The following is a 23,266-nucleotide window of genomic DNA, read 5'->3' on the forward strand; positions in this document are numbered from 1 at the left end:
AGACCTATAGTTTTACCGAGTCATGCGACTTCGGTAATATCGAAAAAAATTAATATTGCGGTATGACGGTATTTACAATACCGTTACATTCCTAAAAACAACGGCATCTTATTGATTATTATTTACACAGATGGCATTAAGAAGAAAGATAGAAACATTATCTGACTAACATCTAGCTGCTAATTGTCTGGGAAAAACATTTACAGGCTTTTATTCTCACAAACTGCGCTGGCGTGAATGCGTCTGAGTGTTCTGATTGGCTAAAGTAGACGTCTTAGTCAGCATGTTCTAGATGTGCACACGCTCTTTCCCGCAATCTTCCTTCTGCGTACACACAGCGCAGCTTTCTGGCAAATTTCCAGTAATGTTACAACTTCTCTTTCCGGAAAAAAGCCAGAACGAATTTACCGGTATTTTCGAAAGAGGCCTGTTCACACATACAGACTTTTGCAGAAAATTGCTGGTAATTTTCCGGAAAGGTCTGTATTTGCGAAAGGGGCTAAAGACTCTTACATGAAAACAAAACTTTACTAAGTAGTATGTAATAGTATTTAAATTTATATAGAATTGACAAAATTTGAAAAGTTGGCACAGTATGGGAAACACAAATAAAAAAAAGAAAGTGAACTTGTATTTCACTGCAGGCAATACAACAAACATTATTTAATGTGTTCCTTATTAATAAAATTGTATGTTTTTCCAAAATAAACACATATTCCAATTTTGGTTCTTGCAACACATTTAAAAAAAAGTAGATCCTTTACCACTTTAATGTTGCCATTCAATTTCACAACACTTAAAAGAGGTTTAGGGACTGAAGACACCAAATGATGAAGTGCTTCAGGTGTCATTTTTTCCATTCGTCCTGCAAACAAGTCCTAAGGTGGGCAACAGTACAGGGTCTTCATTGTCAAATTTTTTGCTTTAAAATGCGCCACACATTCTATATTGGAGACAGGTCGGGACTACAGGCAGGCCAGTCAAGTACCTGTGTGGAAAAGAACGCAACATATTTTGCTCCAAACTCTCTATGTACTTTTCAGCCTTAATTAATTTGATCGTTAATCCATGCTGTAAAATACTGTACATATAAACAAACATTTTCACAAATACATGCGTGCATCTACACACATATATTATGTCAAAACCAACTTTTATTTTGGATGCGATTAATCTTGGACCAGCAGTACTTTTTGTTTGTTATGCATAATTATATGGGTCATGAAACAGTAGTTTTCAGCACTCATTAGTTCCCATTATAATCTTGAGAAATGCAACATGGAAGGCATATTCTACACACTTTTTTTAACTCATCTCACATTACACAGATAAACACAAAGCTTAGATATTAATGCACAAATAAATGTAGAGCCATTTGAATTTGTACTTCCCTTTAAAGGGATTTTTACATTGATTTTTAAGGAAAATACTTGTTTTTAGTTGACTGCACGTAAACGCATGCAATGCTGTAGCTTTATTGTTATTAATAAATATATTTATATGGTATATTATAGTTTTATTTATTATAATAGGAGTGTCTTTTATGCAGTTAAATGCAAAGTTTTACTTTTGAAACACTTCTATTCACTTATCTATTCTAGTATATTTAGGATACTTTGTTTAGGGCGTACTCACACTATGTACAGTTGCCTTGAACCGGGCCGAAGCACGTTTGCTTTAGTTATATCGTTTTAATTGTTTGATATGCGATGACACGCAGTTAATATATTTCAATTATATTTCGCCGTACAGTTCAGCCCCTTTTAACGCTCGTAAAACAATCATAAAGCCCTCTTGCTGTTGGAATTAGGAGGTTTGCTGAAGGTGCAGCTGTCGTGCAGTGAGGGGTCTGCGTCTTTAATAATCTACAACAGTTTGCCTTCATTAAACAGTAAGAATGATTAATGAATAAATCCATATGAAACAGTCCCTTAAAGTCTTGTCTCGTCTTCAGTTTTGAGCCCAAGTGAACCTCGCTCTGGCAAATCGCTTCCAACCGGGCCAGGGCCAGCCAACTGAACCATGTCTGAGCCCGATTCAGAGCACTCACACTTCTCAAACGATCCGGGAAACGGGCCTGGGCATGGTTCGGATAGCATAGTGTGAGTAGGCCCTTAGTTGGTCTATGATTACTGACAACTTCACATTATGCAATTAGTTTAACAGTAACCCAGCCCTTTTCTAGTCTTTTGTTTCTTGACAATATCTTGCATAAATTTAATTGTATGTATAAACTCAATGATATATACGAATGAGAATTTTTGCCACTCAAATTCAATAAAATACTCATTTGCCATGACAATATCAACACATGCTGTTGTGAATAACTAAACAAAGTGGCATCTCATTGGACACAGACTAATGAATAATTATGATACACAGACCTGCTATTTAATAAGCTACACAATTACACTACCTGACGAAAGTCTTGCTGTGGACCCAGTTGTAAGAGTAACAGAAAATAACTTGACTTCTAGTTGATCATTTAGAAAAGTGTCAGAAGGTCAGGTGAGTCATCGGTATAACTGCATTATAATCATCACAAATACTGCAGAAGACCTACTGAAACCAACATAGACCCAAGATTCTCACAGATATCAGTCAAGTTTGGTGAAGGAAAACTCATGGTTTGGATTTAAATTCAGTATGGAGAGATCTGCAGAGTGGATGGCAACATCACCAGCCTGAGGTATCAAGACATTTGTGCTGCCCATTACATTACAAACCACAGGAGAGAGCAAATACTCCAGCAGGATAGCGCTCCTTCTCATACTACAGCCTCCACATCAAAGTTCCTGAAAGGTCAAGGTGCTCCGGGATTGGCCAGCCCAGTCACCAGGCATGAACATTATTGAGCATGTCTGGGCTAAGATGGAGGAGGCATTGAAAAAGAATCCAAATAATCTTGATAAACTCTAGAATTTCTGCAAGAATGCTTTGTTTGGCATTCCAGATGAGTTTATTAATACATGATTTGAGTCATTGCAGAGATGTATGGATGCAGTCCTCCAAGCTCATGGGAGTCAGCAGGGCCGGCGTGTCTATAGAGGCGACCTAGGGTGGCAGAATAGTAAGGGCAGCAAACGCACAACCCCCATAACCGCCCCCTCCTACAACCTCCCACATGACTATATTCTACACTGGACTTTTTTTCTGTTCAGTGACGAGACTTTTGTCTAAGCTAAGTCAGACCTTACTGTCCTAATGAAATCATTCAAAATCAAGGCATGATCATATTTTATTGTGGGAAAATATGCGTAATCTAGAGGCCTTTGCCTTTCATTTAAGCCACTTCTGATAACAAATGATCAACAAGATGTCAAGTTATTTGTTGTTCCTAAAACTTGGATAGACAACAACACTAGTCAGGAAGTGTACAAACTTAATAAATGAAAAAAATAAATAAGTGTTTCTCCCTCCAGTTAAAATAAACAGATGCTAACCATTTCTTCTCTGATCTGCAACACAAAATTTCCTGTTATTATGCATTTGAGTGTTTCATGATGCTTTATATGGACATTATACTGTAGTTATGATTGTGTTTTTGTTGTGAATAATGTGTGTGACTGCTATATTTTGATCTATAAGGGTCGAGATAACGGACCAGCCCTCATCACTTATGTTATATTAGCGGTGTTTGACTCCTCTGCCATCTGGTTCATATCCTTCAAACAGAGCTTCAAACCTCTTAGATTGTGACTTCAGTTGAAAACAGTACTATACAATAAGGTTTATTTGTGAACGTTTTATGCTGTTTCTGATATTAACTTTCATTAGGTGTGTAATGTAGTTTTATAATAGCTCTAATAGTATAATATGTGCGCTTTATTTCATGGATACAGGTATATTTTTTTAGTCACCTTAGTTTTGTTTCTTGATTTTATAGTTGTGAAGAAGGAGCCGTTCCTACTGTTTGCTCTTCCTCAATTTTCCCGCTTCTGTGCATCTGTGTTTCTCAGGCTAAAGACTCTGACCTGGCCCTGCTAGCCAACATTCCCCTGGCTCTGCTTGACTCCTCTCTGTGTTGGTGGATATCCTTTTGGGAAGCAGTGTTTGTCTCTCTGCCCCTGCATTATCTGTCTGCTGGGCTCTAATGTGTTCCTGCATGATGCCTTATTTGTGGGGAATTGGGTTATTTTCTTATTTAACAGACCTGAAGACTTTCTTACCAGGCATGATGCTAACTATTTACTCACTCATCCACTCACTCTCTCACTTACTCACTCACTCACTCAATCAATCACTCTCACTCACTCATTCACTCAATCCCTAATTCATCCACTCACTCACTTATTCACTCACTCGCTCACCAATTCATCCACTCACTCGCTAATTCATTCACTCACTAATTTATACACTCACTCATTCATACACTCACTCTCTAATTCATCCACTCATTCATTCACTAACTAACTCATTGACTCACTAATTCATCCACATACTCACTTATTCACTCACACACTCACTCATTCATTCACTCACTAATTCATCCACTCACTCACTTATTCACTCACACACTCACTCACCAATTCATCCACTCACTCACTAATTCATTCATTCACTCACTCACTAATTCATTCACTCACTCACTCATCCACTCACTCACTCACTCACTAATTCATACACTCACTCATTCATACACTCACTCACTAATTCATCCACTCACTCACTCATTTATTTACTCACTAATTCATTGACTCACTAATTCATCCACATACTCACTTATTCACTCACAGACTCACTCACACACTCACTCATTCATTCACTCCCTATTTCATCCACTCACTCACTTATTCACTCACACACTCACTTGCTCACTTACCCATTCATTCACTCACTAATTCATCCACTCAATCACTCACTCACCTTTTCATTCACTCACTAATTCATCCACTTATTCACTCACTCAATCACTCACCCACTCACTCATTCGCTCAGTCACACACTCATTTACTCACTCACTCACTCTATTTAATTTACTCATTTATTCACTCAATCACTATTTCACTCAGTCACTCACTCATTCACTCACTCGATAGCTCTCTCACTTATTCACACTCTCCTTCGTTCACTTGCTCGCTCGTGAATTATTCACTCAATCATGCACTCGCTCACTCATTCACTCACTCAATCAATCACTCACTCAATTACTCACTTAATCATTTACTCACTCAATCATTCACTCATTCATACACTCAATCACTCACTCATTCACTCAGGCAATCATTCACTAGCTTACAGATTCACCCACGCACTCATACACTTATACACTCATTCATTCACTTGCTAACTCATTCATTTACTCACTCATTTATTAATTCAGTCACCTATTCATTCACCTGCTCACTCAATCACTCTTGCACTCACTAATGTATTTGCTAACCCACTTACTTATTCATTCACTTACTCGCTCAATCCCTCATTCACTCACTCATTTATACACCTACTCATACACTTGCTCACTCATACAGTTGCTCATTCACTTGCTCACTCATTTACTTAATCATGCATTTACTCATTCATTTATTCACTCACTCATTCATTGACTCACTTATTCACGCCCCTAAATCACTCACACATTCACTAATTCATTCATTCGCTCGCTCAATCACTCATTCATTCACTCACTCATTCATACACTTATTTATACACTTGCTCACTCAACTCATACATGTGCTCACTTATACGGTTGTTTGCTCACTCATTCACTCGCATATTCACTTATTCAGTCACTCACTCATAGATTTATTCACTCATTCATTCACTTGCTCACTCACTTATTTTTTACTCACTTGATTATTTACTTATTTGCTCCCTCACACACACACACACACACACACACACACACACACACACACACACACACACACACACACACACACACACACTAATTCATTCATTCACTCACTCATACTCATACATTTACTCATTCATTTACTTGCTCACTCATTAATTTACTCACTTATTCATTCACTCACTTATTTGCTCCCTCTGTCACTCACATTCTCTGTAAATCATATATTTACTCATTCATTTACTTGCTCACTTATTCACCCACTCATTTATTTACTCACTCATACAGTTGCTCATTCACTTGCTCACTCATTCACTTGCTTACTCATTCACTCACTCATACACTTGCTCGCTCATTCATTCACTTGCTCACTTATTCACTCATGCATTTGCTCACTCATGCATATACTGATTCATTTATTCAATCACTCATTCATTGACTCACTTATTCATGCCCTCAATCACTCACACTCACTAATTCATTCTTTCACTCACTCATTCATACACCTACTCATACACTTGCTCACTTATACGGTTGTTTGCTCGCTCATTCACTCACTCATTCAGTCACTTACTCTTACTCTCACTCATATTTACTCACTCATTCATTCACTTGCTCAATCACTAACTTTTACTCACTTATTTATTGACTGACTTATTCGCTCCCTCAATCATTCACACACTCACTAATTCGTTCGCTCACTTAATATCTCATTCATTCGTTCATTCACTCACTCACACACTTACTTATTCACTCACTCACTCATACATTTACTCATCCATTCACTTGCTCACTCATTAATTTATTGACTCACATATTCATTCACTCACTTATTCGCTCCCTCAATCATTCACACACTCACTAATTCGTTCGCTCACTTAATATCTCATTCATTCGTTCATTCACTCACTCACACACTTACTTATTCACTCACTCACTCATACATTTACTCATCCATTCACTTGATCACTCATTAATTTATTGACTCACATATTCTTTCACTCACTTATTCGCTCCCTCAATCACTCACACATTCTCAGTAAATCATACATTTACTCATTCATTTACTAGCTCACTCATTCACTCATGCATTTATTTACTCATTTATTCATTCGCTCACTCACTCACTCACTCACTCACTCACTCACTAATTAATTCGCTCATTCATTCACTTACTTGCTTATTCATTCACTCGCTCATATACTTCCTCATTCACTCACTTATTCACTCATTCACTTTTAATTAATTCATTAATTCATTCGATTAATAATATCTATATATGTGTGGGATGCTGCTGATTTCCATTTAGACTGTAAAGTTTTGACATAATATTAAATCTTTCTTTAATCATCAAATCGTCATACTAGAATAATCTTAATTTTTTAATTAATTACTAATGACAATTACTAATAATATTTCAAATTTTTGTTGTTTTTTCAAGCAAAATACTTGTTTTAAAATATAATCAAACTTTTAAATGCAATAATAATCAACTCAATCAGTGTGCATGCGTTTTGGATATATATTCTATCTAGTGTATTAAGGATACTTGCTAATTTAATATGGTCTGTGATCACTAATAACATGTCACAGGTTATGCACACTAATTAGCTTAACAATAACTCTATCCTTTTGTTTCTGTAAGTCAATGTATGAGACATTTCCTTGACGATATCTCACATATTTGTCAGTTTGGCACAAACCATTAAGACTCTAAAGCTCAGAAAAAACCCAGTGAAGTTGTCTTTGTACAGACACTTCACCAACACACTCATCTTCGCTGTTCTGGGTGAGTTTGAGGCATGAAATATCAATAAACAGAGCTCAATAAAGAGACCTGGTCATGATGAGTTATATGTGCTGTTTTTCAGCTTCAATCATTTTCATGGTTTGGACAACAAAGAAGTTTCGTTTGGCACACTGTCAGGGGGTGAGTATCTGAAAAAGCAGAACATTTGACTCTTAAAAGGATAGTTCAGCCAAAAAGGAGAATTTCCTACTAATTTACTTACACACAGGTCATCCACGATGTAGACTTTTTTTCTTCAGTAGAACATTAAAGATTTTAAGCTGAATCTGTGATTCTTGGTGATTCATGTTATGGCAGTGAATGGTGTCAGGTAGGGATGCTCATTTCGGTTAATTTTGCCAACCGACAACTGCCACTCGTTAACCAAATATTAACGGTTAACTGGTCAGATTAATATTGAATTTTTGGTTCCACTTTATATTAAGTGGCCTTAACTAATATGTACTTACACAGAAATTAATAGTTTGTTACAATGTACTCATTGTGTAAATACATGTATTTACTGTGTACTTATGCTTGATTAAATACATGTAATTACATCTGTAATTAACTTTTGTAATTACATTTGTAAATACGCTGTTGACCCTCCCTTACACCTTAACCCACCTTTAAACCAACCCATACCACCAAACCTGTCCATAACCCAACCTCTATCCCAACTCAAAAGCACCACAAGTGTTCTCAAATACATTATAAACACAGTAAGTACATTGTATTTATTTTCTGATGTAATTACATAGTAGTTAAGTGGGACCGAATTATTATTTGATAAAAATAATAATTGACGTGTCTATTTTGTGTCTGCATATTAAATATTGCATTTTAAAATACTGGTTTATTTTAAAATGTAAACAACAGCTCTTCAACAGTTCTTCAAGACGAAGATATTGAGATGAGAAAAGTCTGGTTATTTATAGTGAGTTAAGGATCGTCTGATAGTATAATTAGTCATTAGCTAAAGTTGGAACATCTGTGAACAATCATAAGCACGTGACCCTCTCAAAATTTGTTCATAAATAAACTTCACTTATTCAACATGTATACATCTCAATTTTATTAAAAATTGACAAAAAAATGTTAATACTTATGTCTGGTTTGTGGTAAAGGGTCACATATATCCTTTATACCATCGTTGAAACAACAAATTCAATGTCGGCCTAAATCTTTTGCACAGAACTGTATGTTTATTGTTAACCCTGCTGAAAAATCCAGCTTTAACCAGCCTAGGCTGGTTGGCTGGTTTAAGCTGGTCGACCAGGCTGGTTTTAGAGGGGTTTTGGCCATTTCCAGGCTGGTTTCCAGCCATTTCCAGCCTGGTCTTAGCTGGTCAGGCTGGGAGATGACCAGCTAACACCAGCTTGACCAGCCTAGCAGGCTGGGAGCCCAGCCCAAACCAGCTATGTCCAGCTTAAACCAGGCTGGTCAAGCTGGTTTTAGTTGGATTTAGCTGGTAATTTTCCAGCCTGACCAGCTAAGACCAGGCTGGAAATGGCGCGAAACCAGCCTGGAAATGGCCAAAACCCCTCTAAAACCAGCCTGGTCAACCAGCTAAAACCAGCCAACCAGCCTAGGCTGGTTTAGGCTGGATTTTTCAGCAGGGAATCTAAAAAAAAACCTGTCATCATTCACTGACATTGTGAATCGCCAAGAACCACTGATTCAGCTCAAAATCTTCTTTAATGTTCTACCGAAGAAAGGTCCCCTACATCCTGATTGGCCTGTGAGTGAGTAAATAAACAGTGTGAATTACCCTTTTAATTCATGCGTGTTTGTGAGCAGGACTGGATGGAGCTGTGGGTGGACGATGCTTTCTGGAGGTTCCTCTTCTCTATTATTCTGCTGGTCATCATGTTTCTGTGGAGGCCGTCTGCTAATAACCAAAGGCAAGTGGATTGATGATTGATGAGAAGATCATCCCTATACTAGTCTTCACTGTTCGCATTGTAGAGCATCATCTTAACTTGGTGTGTTTGTGTAGGTATGCCTTCACACCGCTCATTGATGACTCCGATGATGAGGAGATCGATGAATTCCTGGTGTCTGCAAATATTGGTCAGTCTTGTATCAAATATACAGAAGTCAGAATTATTAGCCCTTTTCCTTTTCAAATATTTCCCAAATGATGTTTAACAAAGCAAGGAATTCTTCACAGTATTTACTATAATAGTTTTTCTTTTGGAGAAAGTCTTATTTAATTTATTTCAGCTAGAATAAAAGCAGGGGCCTGTTCTTCGTACGTGGATTACTCAGTTAGCTGGATTTGGATATTGACGATTTGACACGATCCAGGATCGTTTCGTTCTTCAAAGCTGATCCGAGAGTTGTGGTCATAGCAACAGTTCTCCTAGCTTAAACCTGGTCGGGAGCAGGTTTAATTCATATAAACAGGATTAGATTGGGTCAGTTCAAGCAAATATAATACAGAAAGTATGTACCGAATTCTGATATTTTCCTACAGTAGTAGTTCTATACACTTGGGAAAAGAGTAAATATTTTTAAACTATATATATAAAGTTATAGTTATTGATAAAATAAATAAAGTTATATATATATTAATAAAACTTATGCAATCTGCACCCTCGAAATGAAAGTACAAAGGCTGCCACCTGGTGGTGAACAGAGAAAACTTATTGATATGAACTTTTTAGATCGCTTTAGTACAAATTGTGTATAATAAACATGTACAATATGTGACTTTTTTAAAGCAATAATACATTTATGCAGTCATAAACATGTTTTGATAGGTAATATGACAGTGATTTGATGCTTTACAAAAGTTGCAGACGCCTTTACCAATATCAAAATGCTTTTGTAAACATCCAATTTATCTTTACACTGATTAAAAAAACGGCTACAATAATAAAGAAAATCTTCTCTAAACGTAGAACTAAATACACTGATATGCATTGAAATACATGATGAATACTCTTGACACATGAAAGTGTAAAGCCTGCAGCTCACAACAAATGTGGAATGTTATGTGTCATATTTAACAAGCCGTTTACTGCTAATTTGACGTAATTTTGCTCACATGGATAATTGAATATTAATCAGATGATGTCATTACGCAGCTGTGCTGTCAGCCAATCGTTGCATTGCTGATCATGATTTCGAGGATCGATAGATCTATCCTTCACAACAAAAACAGCGATCTCAGATCAGTTCATCCAGACATTCTAATCTGATTCGCGAACTTGTTTGAAGAACCAAATTAGCCAGAAATCAGTTATCAAGATTAAAAGATCCAGGATCTGCCAAATAATCTTAGATCATTTAAGCGAGGTACGAAGAACGGACCCCAGTTTTTAATTTTTTAAAAACATTTTAAGGTAAAAAATATTGTCTCCTTTAAGCAGTATTTGTTTTGGATAGTCTACAGAACAAACCATTGTTATATAATGATGATTACCCTAACTTGCCTGATTAACCTAGTTAAGCCTTTAAATGTCACTTTGAGCTGTATAGAAGTGTCTTGAAAAATATCTAGTCAAATATTATTTACCATCATCATGACAAAGAATTATTAGAAATGAGTTATTAAAACTATTATGATTAGAAATGTGTTAATTCTGTTTCTTTAAAACATATTCAAGGGGCTAATAATTCTGACCTCAACTGTGTGTGTGTATATATATAGTTATTTAAAATGTTTTTTTTTTTTCATTTTCAGCTGATGGGATAAAGTTGAGAGCAGCTAAAACAGAAACCAATGGAACAGTGAAGCCTCCACCAACTAATCCGGTCAGTGATAGTATGTGAATCAACTGGTTCTAAATAGTTTTTATTATTATTATTGTTGTTATTAATATTATTTAATTATTACTTTTATTATTATTATTATTATTATTATTATTATTATTATTAATAATAAAAATAATATTATTTAATTTATTGTTGTTGTTGTTGTTGTTATTATTAATAATATTATTATTTAATTATTATTATTTTTTAAATATACATTTACAAACAAAAGCTGAAAACCTTGGTGTCTGTTTTGATTAAGTATTTTGATTTTTGTGCAAGTATGCATAAACTGATCAAAAGTCAGAGTAAAGTACATTGTTCTAAAAAAGTATTCAATAGTTTTTTTTGTTTTGTTTTTTTTGACGTAAGGGCAAAAATACATATGTGCATACATTTATTTATTTTCCTTCGGCTCAGTCTCTTATTTATCAGGGCTAATGAATTACAGTATGGCAATACTACTTGTTATCATGATACTTCAGCTGGTATAGTATCGTAAGATTAATTAATGGTATCGCGACAACCCTAGTAGAGACCTTTATATAAAAGGCTAATCAAATGTTAATAATATCAATGTTCTGTAAATATTTTATTTATTACGCATAATAAATTATATAAAATGAGTCAATAACATATTTGATTGTTTCAGGATGAGGATTTGAAGTGGGTGGAGGAGAATATTCCTACCTCTCTGACTGATGTGTAAGTCTGTTTGACACAAGCATACAAACTACCCTCTGCTGTTTGTATTTAAAAAAAAAAGGTTTCTACTTGTAATGTATATCAATTCACATCTCTCATTTTTTCAGAGCTCTGCCTGTTCTTCTCGACTCAGATGAGGTTTGTTAATTGCATAGATTTTTACTTTATATAGGGTGAAATAAGAATCTACATATTTTTATTTAAAGTACATATAAGGCATAACTAAATGGCATGGTATTTGGAAAAAAAGTGTAATAGAAATAGAGCCATGTACTTGATCTGTTGTAAAAACATAAACAGCCAAAAGCACCATCTGCTGTTTACAAAAGTTCTAGAGCATAGTCTGCTGTTAGCATAATTAGCATAGAGTGCTTTGTGCTGTTAGAAAACTTGCCTAAAGAGTCGTCTGCTGTTAAAGTGTAGCCTAATGTGGTGTCTGCAAATAAAAAAAATAGCATAGTTCCATCTGCTATTAAAGGCAAACTTAGAGTGCCATGTGCTGTACAAAACAAGCTTACATTTCCATCTGCTGTTAAAGCTAATCTAGAGCATTGTCTGCTGTTCATAACTAGCCTAGAGTGATGCCTGCTGTGCTAAACTAGCTATCTAAACTAGTGCCATCTGCTGTTAAAACTAATTGAACACCATCTGCTGTTAGAAACTAGCCTACAGCAACATCTGCTGTTAAAAACTAGCATAGAACGCTGTCTGCTGTTAAAAACTAGCCCAGAGCAACATCTGCTGTCAAAAACTAGCCTAGAGCGGCATCTGCTGTTCAAAACTAGCCTAGAGCAATATCTGCTGTTAAAAACTAGCCTAGAGCAAAATCTGCTGTTAAAAACTAGCCTAGAGCACTGTCTGCTGTTAAGAACTAGCCTAGAGCAACATCTGCTGTCAAAAAATAGCCTAGAGCAAAATCTGCTGTCAAAAAATAGCCTAGAGCAACATCTGCTATCAAATACTAGCCTAGAGTAACATCTGCTGTCAGAAACTAGCCTAGAGAAAAATCTGCTGTTAAAAACTAGCCATGAGCAAAATCTGCTGTTAAAAACTAGCCTAGAGCAACATCTGCTGTCAAAAACTAGGCTAGAGCAACATCTGATGTCAAAAACTAGCCTAGAGCAGCATCTGCTGTTAAAACTAGCCTAGAGCCGCATCTGCTATCAAAAACTTGCCTAGAGCGCCATCTTTTGTTAAAAACTAGCCTAGAGTGCTATCTGCTGTTAAAAAGTAGTCTAGAGCACCATCTGCTATTAAAAAGTAGCCTAGAGCAATATCTGCTGTTAAAAACTAGCCTAGAGCAACATCTGATGTTAAAAACTAGCTTAAAGCAACATCCACTGTTAAAAACTAGCCTAGAGCAACATCTGCTGTTAAGAACTAGCCTAGAATGCTGTCTGCTGTTAAAAGCTAGCCTAGAGCAACATCTGTTGTTAAACCTAGCTTAGAATGCCGTTTGCTGTTACAACAAGCCTAGAGTTCTTGCAAACTAGCCTAGAGCACCCTCTGCTGTTGAAACTAGCCTAGATCGCTGTCTGCTGTTAAAACTAGCCTAGAGCAACATCTACTGTTAAAATTAGCCTAGAGTACTTACAATCTAGCCTAGAGCGTCGTCTGCTGTTGAAACTAGCCTAGAGCACCGCTTGCTGTTAGAAACTAGCCTAGAGCAACATCTGCTGTGAGAAACTAGCCTAGAGCAACATCTGCTGTTAAAAACTAGCATAGAACACTGTATGCTGTTAAAAGCTAGCCTAGAGCAACATCTGCTGTCAAAAACAAGCCTAGAGCGGCATCTGCTGTTCAAAACTAGCCTTGAGCAACATCTGCTGTTAAAAACTAGCCTAGAGCAACATCTGCTGTCAAAAACTAGCCTAGAGCAAAATCTGCTGTTAAAAACTAGCCTAGAGCAACATCTGCTGTCAAAAACTAGCCTAGAGCAAAATCTGCTGTTAAAAACTTGCCTTGAGCAACATCTGCTGTCAAAAACTAGCCTAGAGTGGCATCTGCTGTTCAAAACTAGCCTAGAGCAACATCTGCTGTCAAAAACTAGCCTTAAACAACATCTGCTGTCAAAAACTAGCATTGAGCAACATTTGCTGTTAAAAACTAGCCTTGAGCAACATCTGCTGTCACAAACTAGCCTAGAGTGGCTTCTGCTGTTAAAACTAGCCTAGAGCGGCATCTGCTATCAAAAACTTGACTAGAGTGCCATCTTTTGTTAAAAACTAGCCTAGAGTGCTATCTGCTGGTTAAAACTAGCCTAGAGCAACATCTGCTCTTAAAAACTATCCTAGAGCGCCACCTGCTGTTAAAAACTAGCATACAACGCTGTCTGCTGTTAAAAACTAGCCTAGAGCAACATCTGATGTTAAAAACTAGCTTATAGCAACATCTACTGTTAAAAACTAGCCTAGAGCATCATCTGCTGTTAAAAACTAGCCTAGAGCATCATCTGATTTTAAGAACTAGCCAAGAATGCTGTCTGCTATTAAATGAGCCTAAAAGCAGCTTCTGCTGTTCAAAGCTAGTCTAAAATGCCATCTGCTGGTAAAAACCCAATCTCAGAATAAACTCTGAAATGATCTCTAAATCTATTCACATCTATTTTTGTCATGACAGCCCTAAATCTGAACAAGATTTGTGAATCAGACTCTGTAGCAGTGTTATAAATGTGTGTATTTTTGTGTATCTTTTACATATTCACCTATCTTAAGCTGTCTGTTTCTCTTACAGGAGATCATGACCACCAAATACGAGATGTCTAAAATGGAGTGAGTTTGAGGAATGCCCGAGATTGCTCGAGAAATGCTCGATCGGACCCTTATAGAGCCACAGACTCGGACCGTTTTCTTCCTTTGCTGCCGTTGGTTGGTGGATTTTTGAGTTGATTGAAGGAATCCTGCTGAAGGTGCAGACATATTTTAGCTGGTTTAGATGCCATTCTACCTGAACTCTGTGCGAGGCGTTAACTCTTGTTTTCCTGAAACGTCCTGAAGACTGTAACGTCCTGATTGATCTGTAAAGAGACAAGTATTTATGTTTCTAATGACATACTTGTCAAAATTGTGAGTGACTATTCGTGTGCGGCGATAATGTGTTATTTAAATGGATTGAAATGGGGTTTTGTTTGTGTATGTGTGTGCGCGCGTGCGTCTTGAAAAAACACTAAGGAACTTGGTAATACTTTACTTGAAAGGATGTTCATAAGACTGTCATGAAACTTTTATAATCAATGTGAATAAGATTTTATGCACGCTAATGACAACTGTTATTAAGTGTCAATGATACAGTTGTGTCATATTAAATGCAAAGATGACACTGTTTTCATTGACAACTTGACATAAACAAATACATCACCACCAGTCTTCATCTTTATCATGACAGCTTGTCATTACCAAGACAACATAACTTTTCATAAATCTGTCAAAAAACATGATTGTCACGAGGCATTATAATTGTCATTAATATTTTTCTGATCTCGTTTTCATTGAAACTAACTGTATTTGTCATTAAAATGTCTCAATATGTTTCTGTACTCAGCGTCATTAATGTTTAATGACAATTTAATTACAATTTCATTTCGTACCACTCTAGTTGAGGTAAAAAAAAAAAACATTAATTATGCTGTCATAAAAGTCACGACTCAGTTATGATGCCTCATGACAATCATGTTTATGAAAGATTTATGACAAGTTTTGTTGTGTTGGTAATGTCAAGTTGCTTTGATATTCAAAAACGTGATATATTTGTTTATGTCACGTTGTTAGCAAAACTAGCCTAAAAACTAGCCTAAATTGTCATCTGCTATTAAAATCAATCCTAGTGCATAGTCTGCTATTAAAAGCGCCATGTGCTGTTAAAAAACTTGCCTAAAGAGTGATCTGCTGTTAAAAACTAGCCTAGAGCGCCATCTGCTTGCCATTTGCTAGTAAAATAAAGCCCAGAGCACTGAATGCTATTAAAAACAAGCCTAGAGTGTTTGTCTGCTGTTTAAACTAAGCCTAGAGCACCATCTGCTGTTCAAAATTAGCCTAGAGCCCCATCTGCTTATAAAATCTAGCTTAGACTGCCATCTGCTGTTAAAAGAAAGCCTAGAGCACTGTCTGCTGTTCAAAACTAGTGTATAGCGCCATCTGCTGTTCAAAACTAGCCTAAAGCACCATCTGCTGTTCAAAACTAGCCTATAGCACCATCTGCTGTTCAAAACTAGCCTAGAGCACCATCTGCTTTTAAAAAAACTAGCATAGAGCACCATCTGCTTTTAAAAAACTAGCCTAGACCGCCATCTGCTATTAAAAAAAGCCTAGAGCGCCATCTGCTGTTCAACCCTAACCTAGTGCACCATCTGCAGATCAAACCTAGCCTAGAGCTCCATCTGCTGTTCAAAGCTAGGCTAGAGCGCCATCTGCTTGTAAAAAACTAGCTTAGATCACCATCTGCTATTAAAAGCAAGCAGAGTCCTGTCTTCTGTTCAAACCTAGCCTAGAGCGCCATCTGCTGTTCAAATCTAGCACCATCTGTTGTTCAAACCTAGCCTAGAGCGCCAACTGCTGTTCAAAACTAGCACCATCTGTTGTTTAAACCTAGCCTAGAGCTCCATCTGCTGTTCAAAGCTAGGCTAGAGCACCATCTGCTTGTAAAAAACTAGCTTAGACCACCATCTGCTATTAAAAGCAAGCATAGAGTCCTGTCTTCTGTTCCAACCTAGCCTAGAGCGCCAACTGCTGTTCAAATCTAGCACCATCTGCTGTTCAAACCTAGCCTAGAGCGCCAACTGCTGTTCAAAACTAGCCCCATCTGCTGTTTAAACCTAGCCTAGAGCTCCATCTGCTGTTCAAAGCTAGGCTAGAGCACCATCTGCTTGTAAAAAACTAGCTTAGACCACCATCTGCTATTAAAAGCAAGCATAGAGTCCTGTCTTCTGTTCCAACCTAGCCTAGAGCGCCAACTGCTGTTCAAATCTAGCACCATCTGCTGTTCAAACCTAGCCTAGAGCGCCAACTGCTGTTCAAAACTAGCACCATCTGCTGTTTAAACCAAGCCTAGAGCTCCATCAGCTTTTCAAACCTAGCCAAGAGTGCCCTCTGCTGCACAAACCTAGCCTAGAGCGCCATCAGCTTTTCAAACCTAGCCTAGAGCGCCATCAGCTTTTCAAACCTAGCCAAGAGTGCCATCTACGGCTCAAAACTAGCCAAGAGCACCATCTACTTTCCAAAACTAGCCTAGATCACCATAGGGTGTTAAAAATTAGTACAATCTGCTGGTCATAAACCATGTATTGTTTAAGTTGTCCTAACAGACTATGTCATTATGCATTTAAAATGTCATAACCAAGCCAATGACAGTTGTTATAAGCATGCCTAAAATTTTCATTCACATTCATAACATCTCTTCATGATTATAAATGTTTAATAACAGTCTTATGAACACCTCTTCTCGTATTCAAGTGTTACTAGATGTTGACCAAAGCGTCCTCTACGTTTCCATTAACTGTATATAAAGTGTTATTTTCCAATATTATTTCTGTGAGTTCAGCACATGATGTGAATAGTACTAGAGATTTGTATTTGCTTGAGTTTGTACAGGGAGTAATTTAACTGGGTAATTTAATCAATGACTAATTTGTATGGTTTGTTTTGTACAGAGCCCAGATCAACTTACTGAAAGAAGCACAGTTCCCCCTTAGAAATTGAAATGAAGTTATTTGTCTCCTCTTTCAAACCTACATGCCGTTATTTGTACCGTGAAGCACAAAGAGGAGAGGTTTTGGAAATGTAGGAAAATGTATTAGTTAGTTGTGAATTATACAGAAAAATGCAAGCCATCGTTGGCCGAAAACCTTTATTTTTATTTGCGTTTGCTTCTATCTTGCAGTCTAAAACCTACTTTTTGGTCACACAATCGAAAAATAGTGCAAGAGATGAACTTTTATGATGGATTTTATTTACTTTGCAAAGATGTAGCATGAAGGCTCGCAGCTATTGCATTTCATGGAAGAAAAAAGGTAACACTTGAAGGGATGTTCATAAGACTGCCGTTAAGCTTTTATAAGCATGACATGTCATAAATGTGAATGAGATTTTATGCTTGCTCATAACAACTGTTATTAAGTGGCTCATTATGGCATTTTAAATGCAAAAATGGCATTGTTTGTTATGACAACTTGACATAAAGACATCACAACCTGTCTTTATCTTTGTCTTGACAGTTTGACATTACAAAACTTGTCATAAATCTGTCATAAACATGATTGTCATGAAGCTATTATAAATGTCTCATCAATTCCATAACAGTGCGTTATTATTGTTTTGGCCTCAACTTCAGTGGTACAAGCTGAATTTGTTATTAAAATGTCATTAAATATTAGTGACGCTGTTTTTAAAATTTTTTTGTAATATTTATGTATTAAGTATTTAAAAATTAAGTAATAAACTTTGAAAGAGACATTTTAATGACAAATACACTGAAAACCTGATCGGAAAAAATATTCACGACACATTTATAATGCCTCATGACAATCATGTTTATGACAGATTTATGACAAGACAAACTTTCTGTCAAGACAAAGACAAAAACAGGTTGTGATGTGTTTGTTTATGCCACTTAATAACACTCAATAAAATCTCATTCACATGTGTCATGTCATGATTATAATGGATTCGCGACAGTCTTATGAACAAGTGTAACCAAAAATCATAGTTATATTGTTTGAAACAACTTGAAAGTGAGTAAATAATGTTCAATTTTGCGTGAAGTATTCTTTTAAGTCATTATTTGTTTGTTTGTGAGGAAAAGTGTGCGTCTCGATCTCTCTGTAGATGCACACTGAAGCCTTAACATATGCTTTGTTTTGCTGCAAATCAGGGGTGTCCAATCTCACTCCTGGAGGGCCGGTGTCCTGCATATTTTACCTCCAATCTCAATTAAACACACTTGAACCAGCTAATTCAGCTCTTTGGTGTACTAAAAACTTCCAAGCAGGTGTGTTGAAGGATGTTGGAGCTAAACTATGCATGACACCAGCCCTCCAGGATCGAGTTTGGACACCCCTGCTGTAAATGAATCTTATTGCCTTTTCTGCTTTGGGCATTCTGTGATGGACTGAACAAAGTGTGATTTACTATTAGTGTTGTCATGATGCTGGAATCTGATATCAATCGGTACTGAACTTTTTAAAGCGTCCATTTCCTGCGAACATTTGAGCACGCTCTTAAACAGCTGATTTGCTGTTGTGTTCACAAGCTCAACAGAAATGATTGTGATTGGCTGTGAAGGTCAGCAGTTTACCCAACTCACCACTGTTTACTGAGTGTAACCACTGATACAGGGAGATTGGAGCGTTTTAAAGCCCCAAATTTATCAGTGGATCATTCGTATGTCAGCTTATAGACAAACTAGCTGATCTGCGTGACTTTGAAAGGCTCCAGTGTTCCTGTATCTGTGGTTACACTCAGTAAACAGTGGTGAGTTCGATGAACTGATGACCTTCATGGCCAATCACGGCGCTCAAATGTTCACAGGAAATGGACGTTTTTAATATTCCAGTATCAGGACAACACTATTTACTATGCTGTACAAAGGTGAACAGACTGACTGTTAAACTTCAAGATGTTTTTGCATCATTCGGATGGAGAATACATCAGATACCGTCTAAATTGTGTATGATATAAAGCGCACTTTAAGTGAATGTGATTTCCGTTGGTCATGGCATGCAGTGACGGGCTTAATTTATCTGCATGTTGCTGACCTTGTCCTTTATATTTCTGTTTTCTTCATAAAAACCCTTTCATTTTCTGTGGTTTTCTTTGTTTTTTCTGTTTGCTTACTCATCAGACACTGTTCAAAGAGCGCAGTTGATGTCCCGTAAAGCTCAGGTCCTGTCTGTTTTCTGTCTACATGCATATTTATCCACCTTTCATACACTTTAAATGATGTGGGTTGCAATAAAGACTCTTTATTACAGTCGAATTGTGAGTTTGGAGGCGTGGAGGGTTTGCTCTGTCATTATTTGTGTACAAAATGTACAGAAGATGTTTGATCAGATTGACCATGAATGGTGTCATTTTTATTTTGTCTGATCTATAAAATATAAATCTGTTGGTGAAGGTCCTAATTTCTAATACAATCTCTCTTGTATTTTTCATATTGTTTTGTTTAGAAGTGTTACTATTCTTTACCAGTTCCCTTGGTACTCACTCACAGGTGAATTGCTACTTGGACAAAAGCATTAAGACATTAAGAGTTTAATAACGCTTATTAAGTCTTAAGCAAAAACCTTGAGAGGAACCAGGCTCATTTCTGGCAAGACCAATTTTTCCTTTGGCCAAACTTCTTGTGCAGAGCTGCAGTCAGGCGCTGGAGAACGCTTGACGTCCTTCGTGAAGAAGCTGCAGGTGTGAGTTGGTCACCGGCGGTTGTTCAGGCTGGCCCACGAGATCAATGCAGAGACTCGTCTGTCACTGGAGTCTTTCAGGAATCGGTCTCATGCTTTCCACTTCTCCTTGACCACCACAACATCTGCTCAGGAATACGGCCTGGTCTAAGATTATGGATACCTCTAGAAGACCTCTATAATTGGCATCATCTCTTCACAGGTTTTGGATCAAATCAATGGTGCTGCACGGTCTCTAGAGGCCTCAAGATGGGGAATTTCAACCTGGACAGTAGCATGAGTTTCTTTAAGGCTAAGTTTAATTATGCTTATTAGGTCTAAGCAAAAACCTTGAGAGAAACCTGGCTCAGTTGGGTACGACCATTTCTCCTCTGGCAAACTATTTGTGCAGAGCTGCAGTCTAGGCGCTGGATAACGCTGGACGTCCATCGGGGAGAACTGCAGGTATGAGTAGGTTATGGATACCTCTAGAAGTCCTTGATGGTTGGCATCATCTCTTCACAGGTCTTTTAGAGGCCTCAGCATGAGTAAGTTTAATTTTGCTTAAAGGGCACATGGGTTACCCCTTTTTCATATTTAATATAAGTCTTTTGTGTCCCCAGAATGTGTCTGTAAAGTTTCAGCTCAAAACACCCATCAGAGTATTTATATAGCTGTCTGAAGTGTCTGTATTATAGCTGGGAAAAGGTTGTTGCTGTTTTTTTGCACCGGGCCTTTAAGGCGAGTCATCCCCCGCCCACCTATCCCACGTGTCTGTCAGCAGCGTGCCTCAACACGCCCTCGGCTGCCTCAGGAAGCAGATCTCACGTAACGTTTGTGAGAAATACTACAGTAAGAACTTTACCATCAGTGTTTGATGCATTTTTTTTGTGGAGTTGCAGCAATGAGTTCACGCACACACAGCGCAGACACACACACATAGCACAGACACTTAGCAAGACACACGCACATACATAGCGTAGAGACAGAGGCAGACACACACACACATAGCACAGACAAGTAGGCTAGCGCAGACACACGCACATACATAGTGTAGACAAGCAGGCAGACACACACACATAGCACACACCAGTAGCGCAGACACAAACGCACATACATAGTGTAGAGACGCAGGCAGACACACGCACACAGAGAGACAGTGAGGGAGACACGAGGCTGTGCTGAAGAAGTGAATGGCTGTACTTCATTACACTCGTGCACATGTTTTAAAACATGTTAAACTTGTAAAACTCACTCTTGATCACGTCTGATGATGACTGATGATCCTAGCAAACTGAACAGACCTTTTATTCCCGGTTGCTTTGCGCTCGTCCTGTCTTGTCGATATGAGTATATGCATTACTATGGAGACATGTTAATGCGCAGCTGTCAATCAATATTGGTGGGCGGAGGGACCGCACTCCTACGTAAAGTTGCAGTCGATCTGATAACTGCTCCAATTGGTCCACCGTTTATATGTTGTTAAATTTGAAAAAAAAGGACTGGGTGTGTTTATTTCACCCCAATATGACAATATATACACTATACTTACACACATGTCTGTCCAAACAGCTTGAAAAGTAGATTTTTCACCATAGGTGCCCTTTAATAAGTCTAAGTAAACATACTGGTGAAACTTTACTCTGTCTGCATTTTGAATAGTTAAATTTGTGTAGGTACTTATTCCAAAAAAAGTCATTAGTTTGTGAAAAGTGCCTGTAATGTTGTCGTTTTCACACAACCTTCTAGTGTCATTCACAAATCCTCTTCTCATGGGATTGTGAAGTCTACATCATATGCATTTTTCCTGTGCATGTTATATAGGATATATTTTAACTATTTATAACAGCATACTAACAATGTAAATAATTACTGCTTAGTTTTGAATTAATTGCTTTGCAGGTGCGACGGTGGTGGAGTGGATAGCTCGATCGCCTCACAACAAGAAGGTCGCTGGTTTGAACCTCGGCTGGGTTCATTGGCATTTCTTTGTGGAGTTTGCATGTTCTCCACGTGTTGGTGTGGGTTTCCTCCGGGTGCTCTGGTTTCCCCCACAAGTCCAAAGACATGCGCAGTTTTATAAGTTGGGAGCGCTGTAATACGAGAGAGCGAATCTCTGCTCACGCGCCGGTTTCCTTTGTTCATGGACAAAACTGCTTGCGAGCTCTCAAAACACTGGCTGCTCACGTGCGAATGATCCGCTCTCGCTCCGTCGGACTCCTTTAGTGCTTTTGCTCTCCAGAGATGCTTCAGCATACTGTAGTATTAAGAATAGTGAACTGATAAAATGAAATACAGTGTAGATTTACTACAGTAAAGTGTGTTGAATTGTAGAAAAATATACCCTATCTTGTAAAAAAAAAAAAAAAATGAAGCACTGGGTAGTTTTTTTTTAATACACTTGTTTTGTTACCATAGCAACTGTAGTATTACCACAACAGAGTAAATGAAGTGTTTACAAAACACTGTACAGCAGACACTAGTTCACTTTATTTTAGTCATAAAATGGGATTGATAGTGGGATTTATTTGAAGAGTGAATAGTACAGTAGGCTATAATACCTAATCAAGTTTATACCTATTTTCTGTCACAGTGACATTTCTGCTTGCCAGAATGAACAAATATTTTGGCTAGAAATTGCAACAGACATGGGGAAGGAGGAAAGTTTTTGTAAAACTTTGGGAAAACCTAAGGGATAAGTTTGTTAAACCAACAAAAAGAGGCCCCCAAAAACATCTTAAATGATACTGATTATCTTTTTATTCGTCTGATTTTACTTAGTTTTTTTGGAGCGCCCCCTTTCATTTAAAAAAAAATATCTCAATGGTGAACGTGTCAAGTATAA

The 23,266-nt window shown here is 37.4% G+C and overlaps 1 protein-coding gene across 6 annotated transcripts in view; it reads left to right on the forward strand.

The window, feature by feature from the left end:
* Window positions 1-20,018, forward strand: part of tmem87b (transmembrane protein 87B) — a 43,828-nt gene extending 23,810 nt beyond the window's left edge. Inside the window, exons 12-21 of one of the 6 annotated variants that reach the window (XR_012388959.1) lie at window positions 3,589-3,660; window positions 7,475-7,583; window positions 7,666-7,724; window positions 9,384-9,487; window positions 9,583-9,656; window positions 11,275-11,345; window positions 11,998-12,050; window positions 12,158-12,188; window positions 14,784-19,143; window positions 19,571-20,018. Coding sequence is in view for 2 of the 6 variants with exons in the window: in XM_073920344.1 (XP_073776445.1) it covers window positions 3,589-3,660; window positions 7,475-7,583; window positions 7,666-7,724; window positions 9,384-9,487; window positions 9,583-9,656; window positions 11,275-11,345; window positions 11,998-12,050; window positions 12,158-12,188; window positions 14,784-14,825 (615 nt within the window). In the remaining 4 variants the exon portion in view is untranslated. Of the gene's footprint in view, window positions 1-3,588; window positions 4,032-7,474; window positions 7,584-7,665; window positions 7,725-9,383; window positions 9,488-9,582; window positions 9,657-11,274; window positions 11,346-11,997; window positions 12,051-12,157; window positions 12,189-14,783 lie in introns of all 6 variants that reach the window. The other 5 variants (XR_012388957.1, XR_012388958.1, XR_012388960.1 and 2 more) reach the window with 5 other exon arrangements.
* Window positions 20,019-23,266: the final 3,248 nt, after the last annotated feature.

The sequence above is a fragment of the Danio rerio genome, chromosome 13 (assembly GCF_049306965.1).
Source record: "Danio rerio strain Tuebingen ecotype United States chromosome 13, GRCz12tu, whole genome shotgun sequence".
Lineage (NCBI taxonomy): Eukaryota > Metazoa > Chordata > Actinopteri > Cypriniformes > Danionidae > Danio > Danio rerio.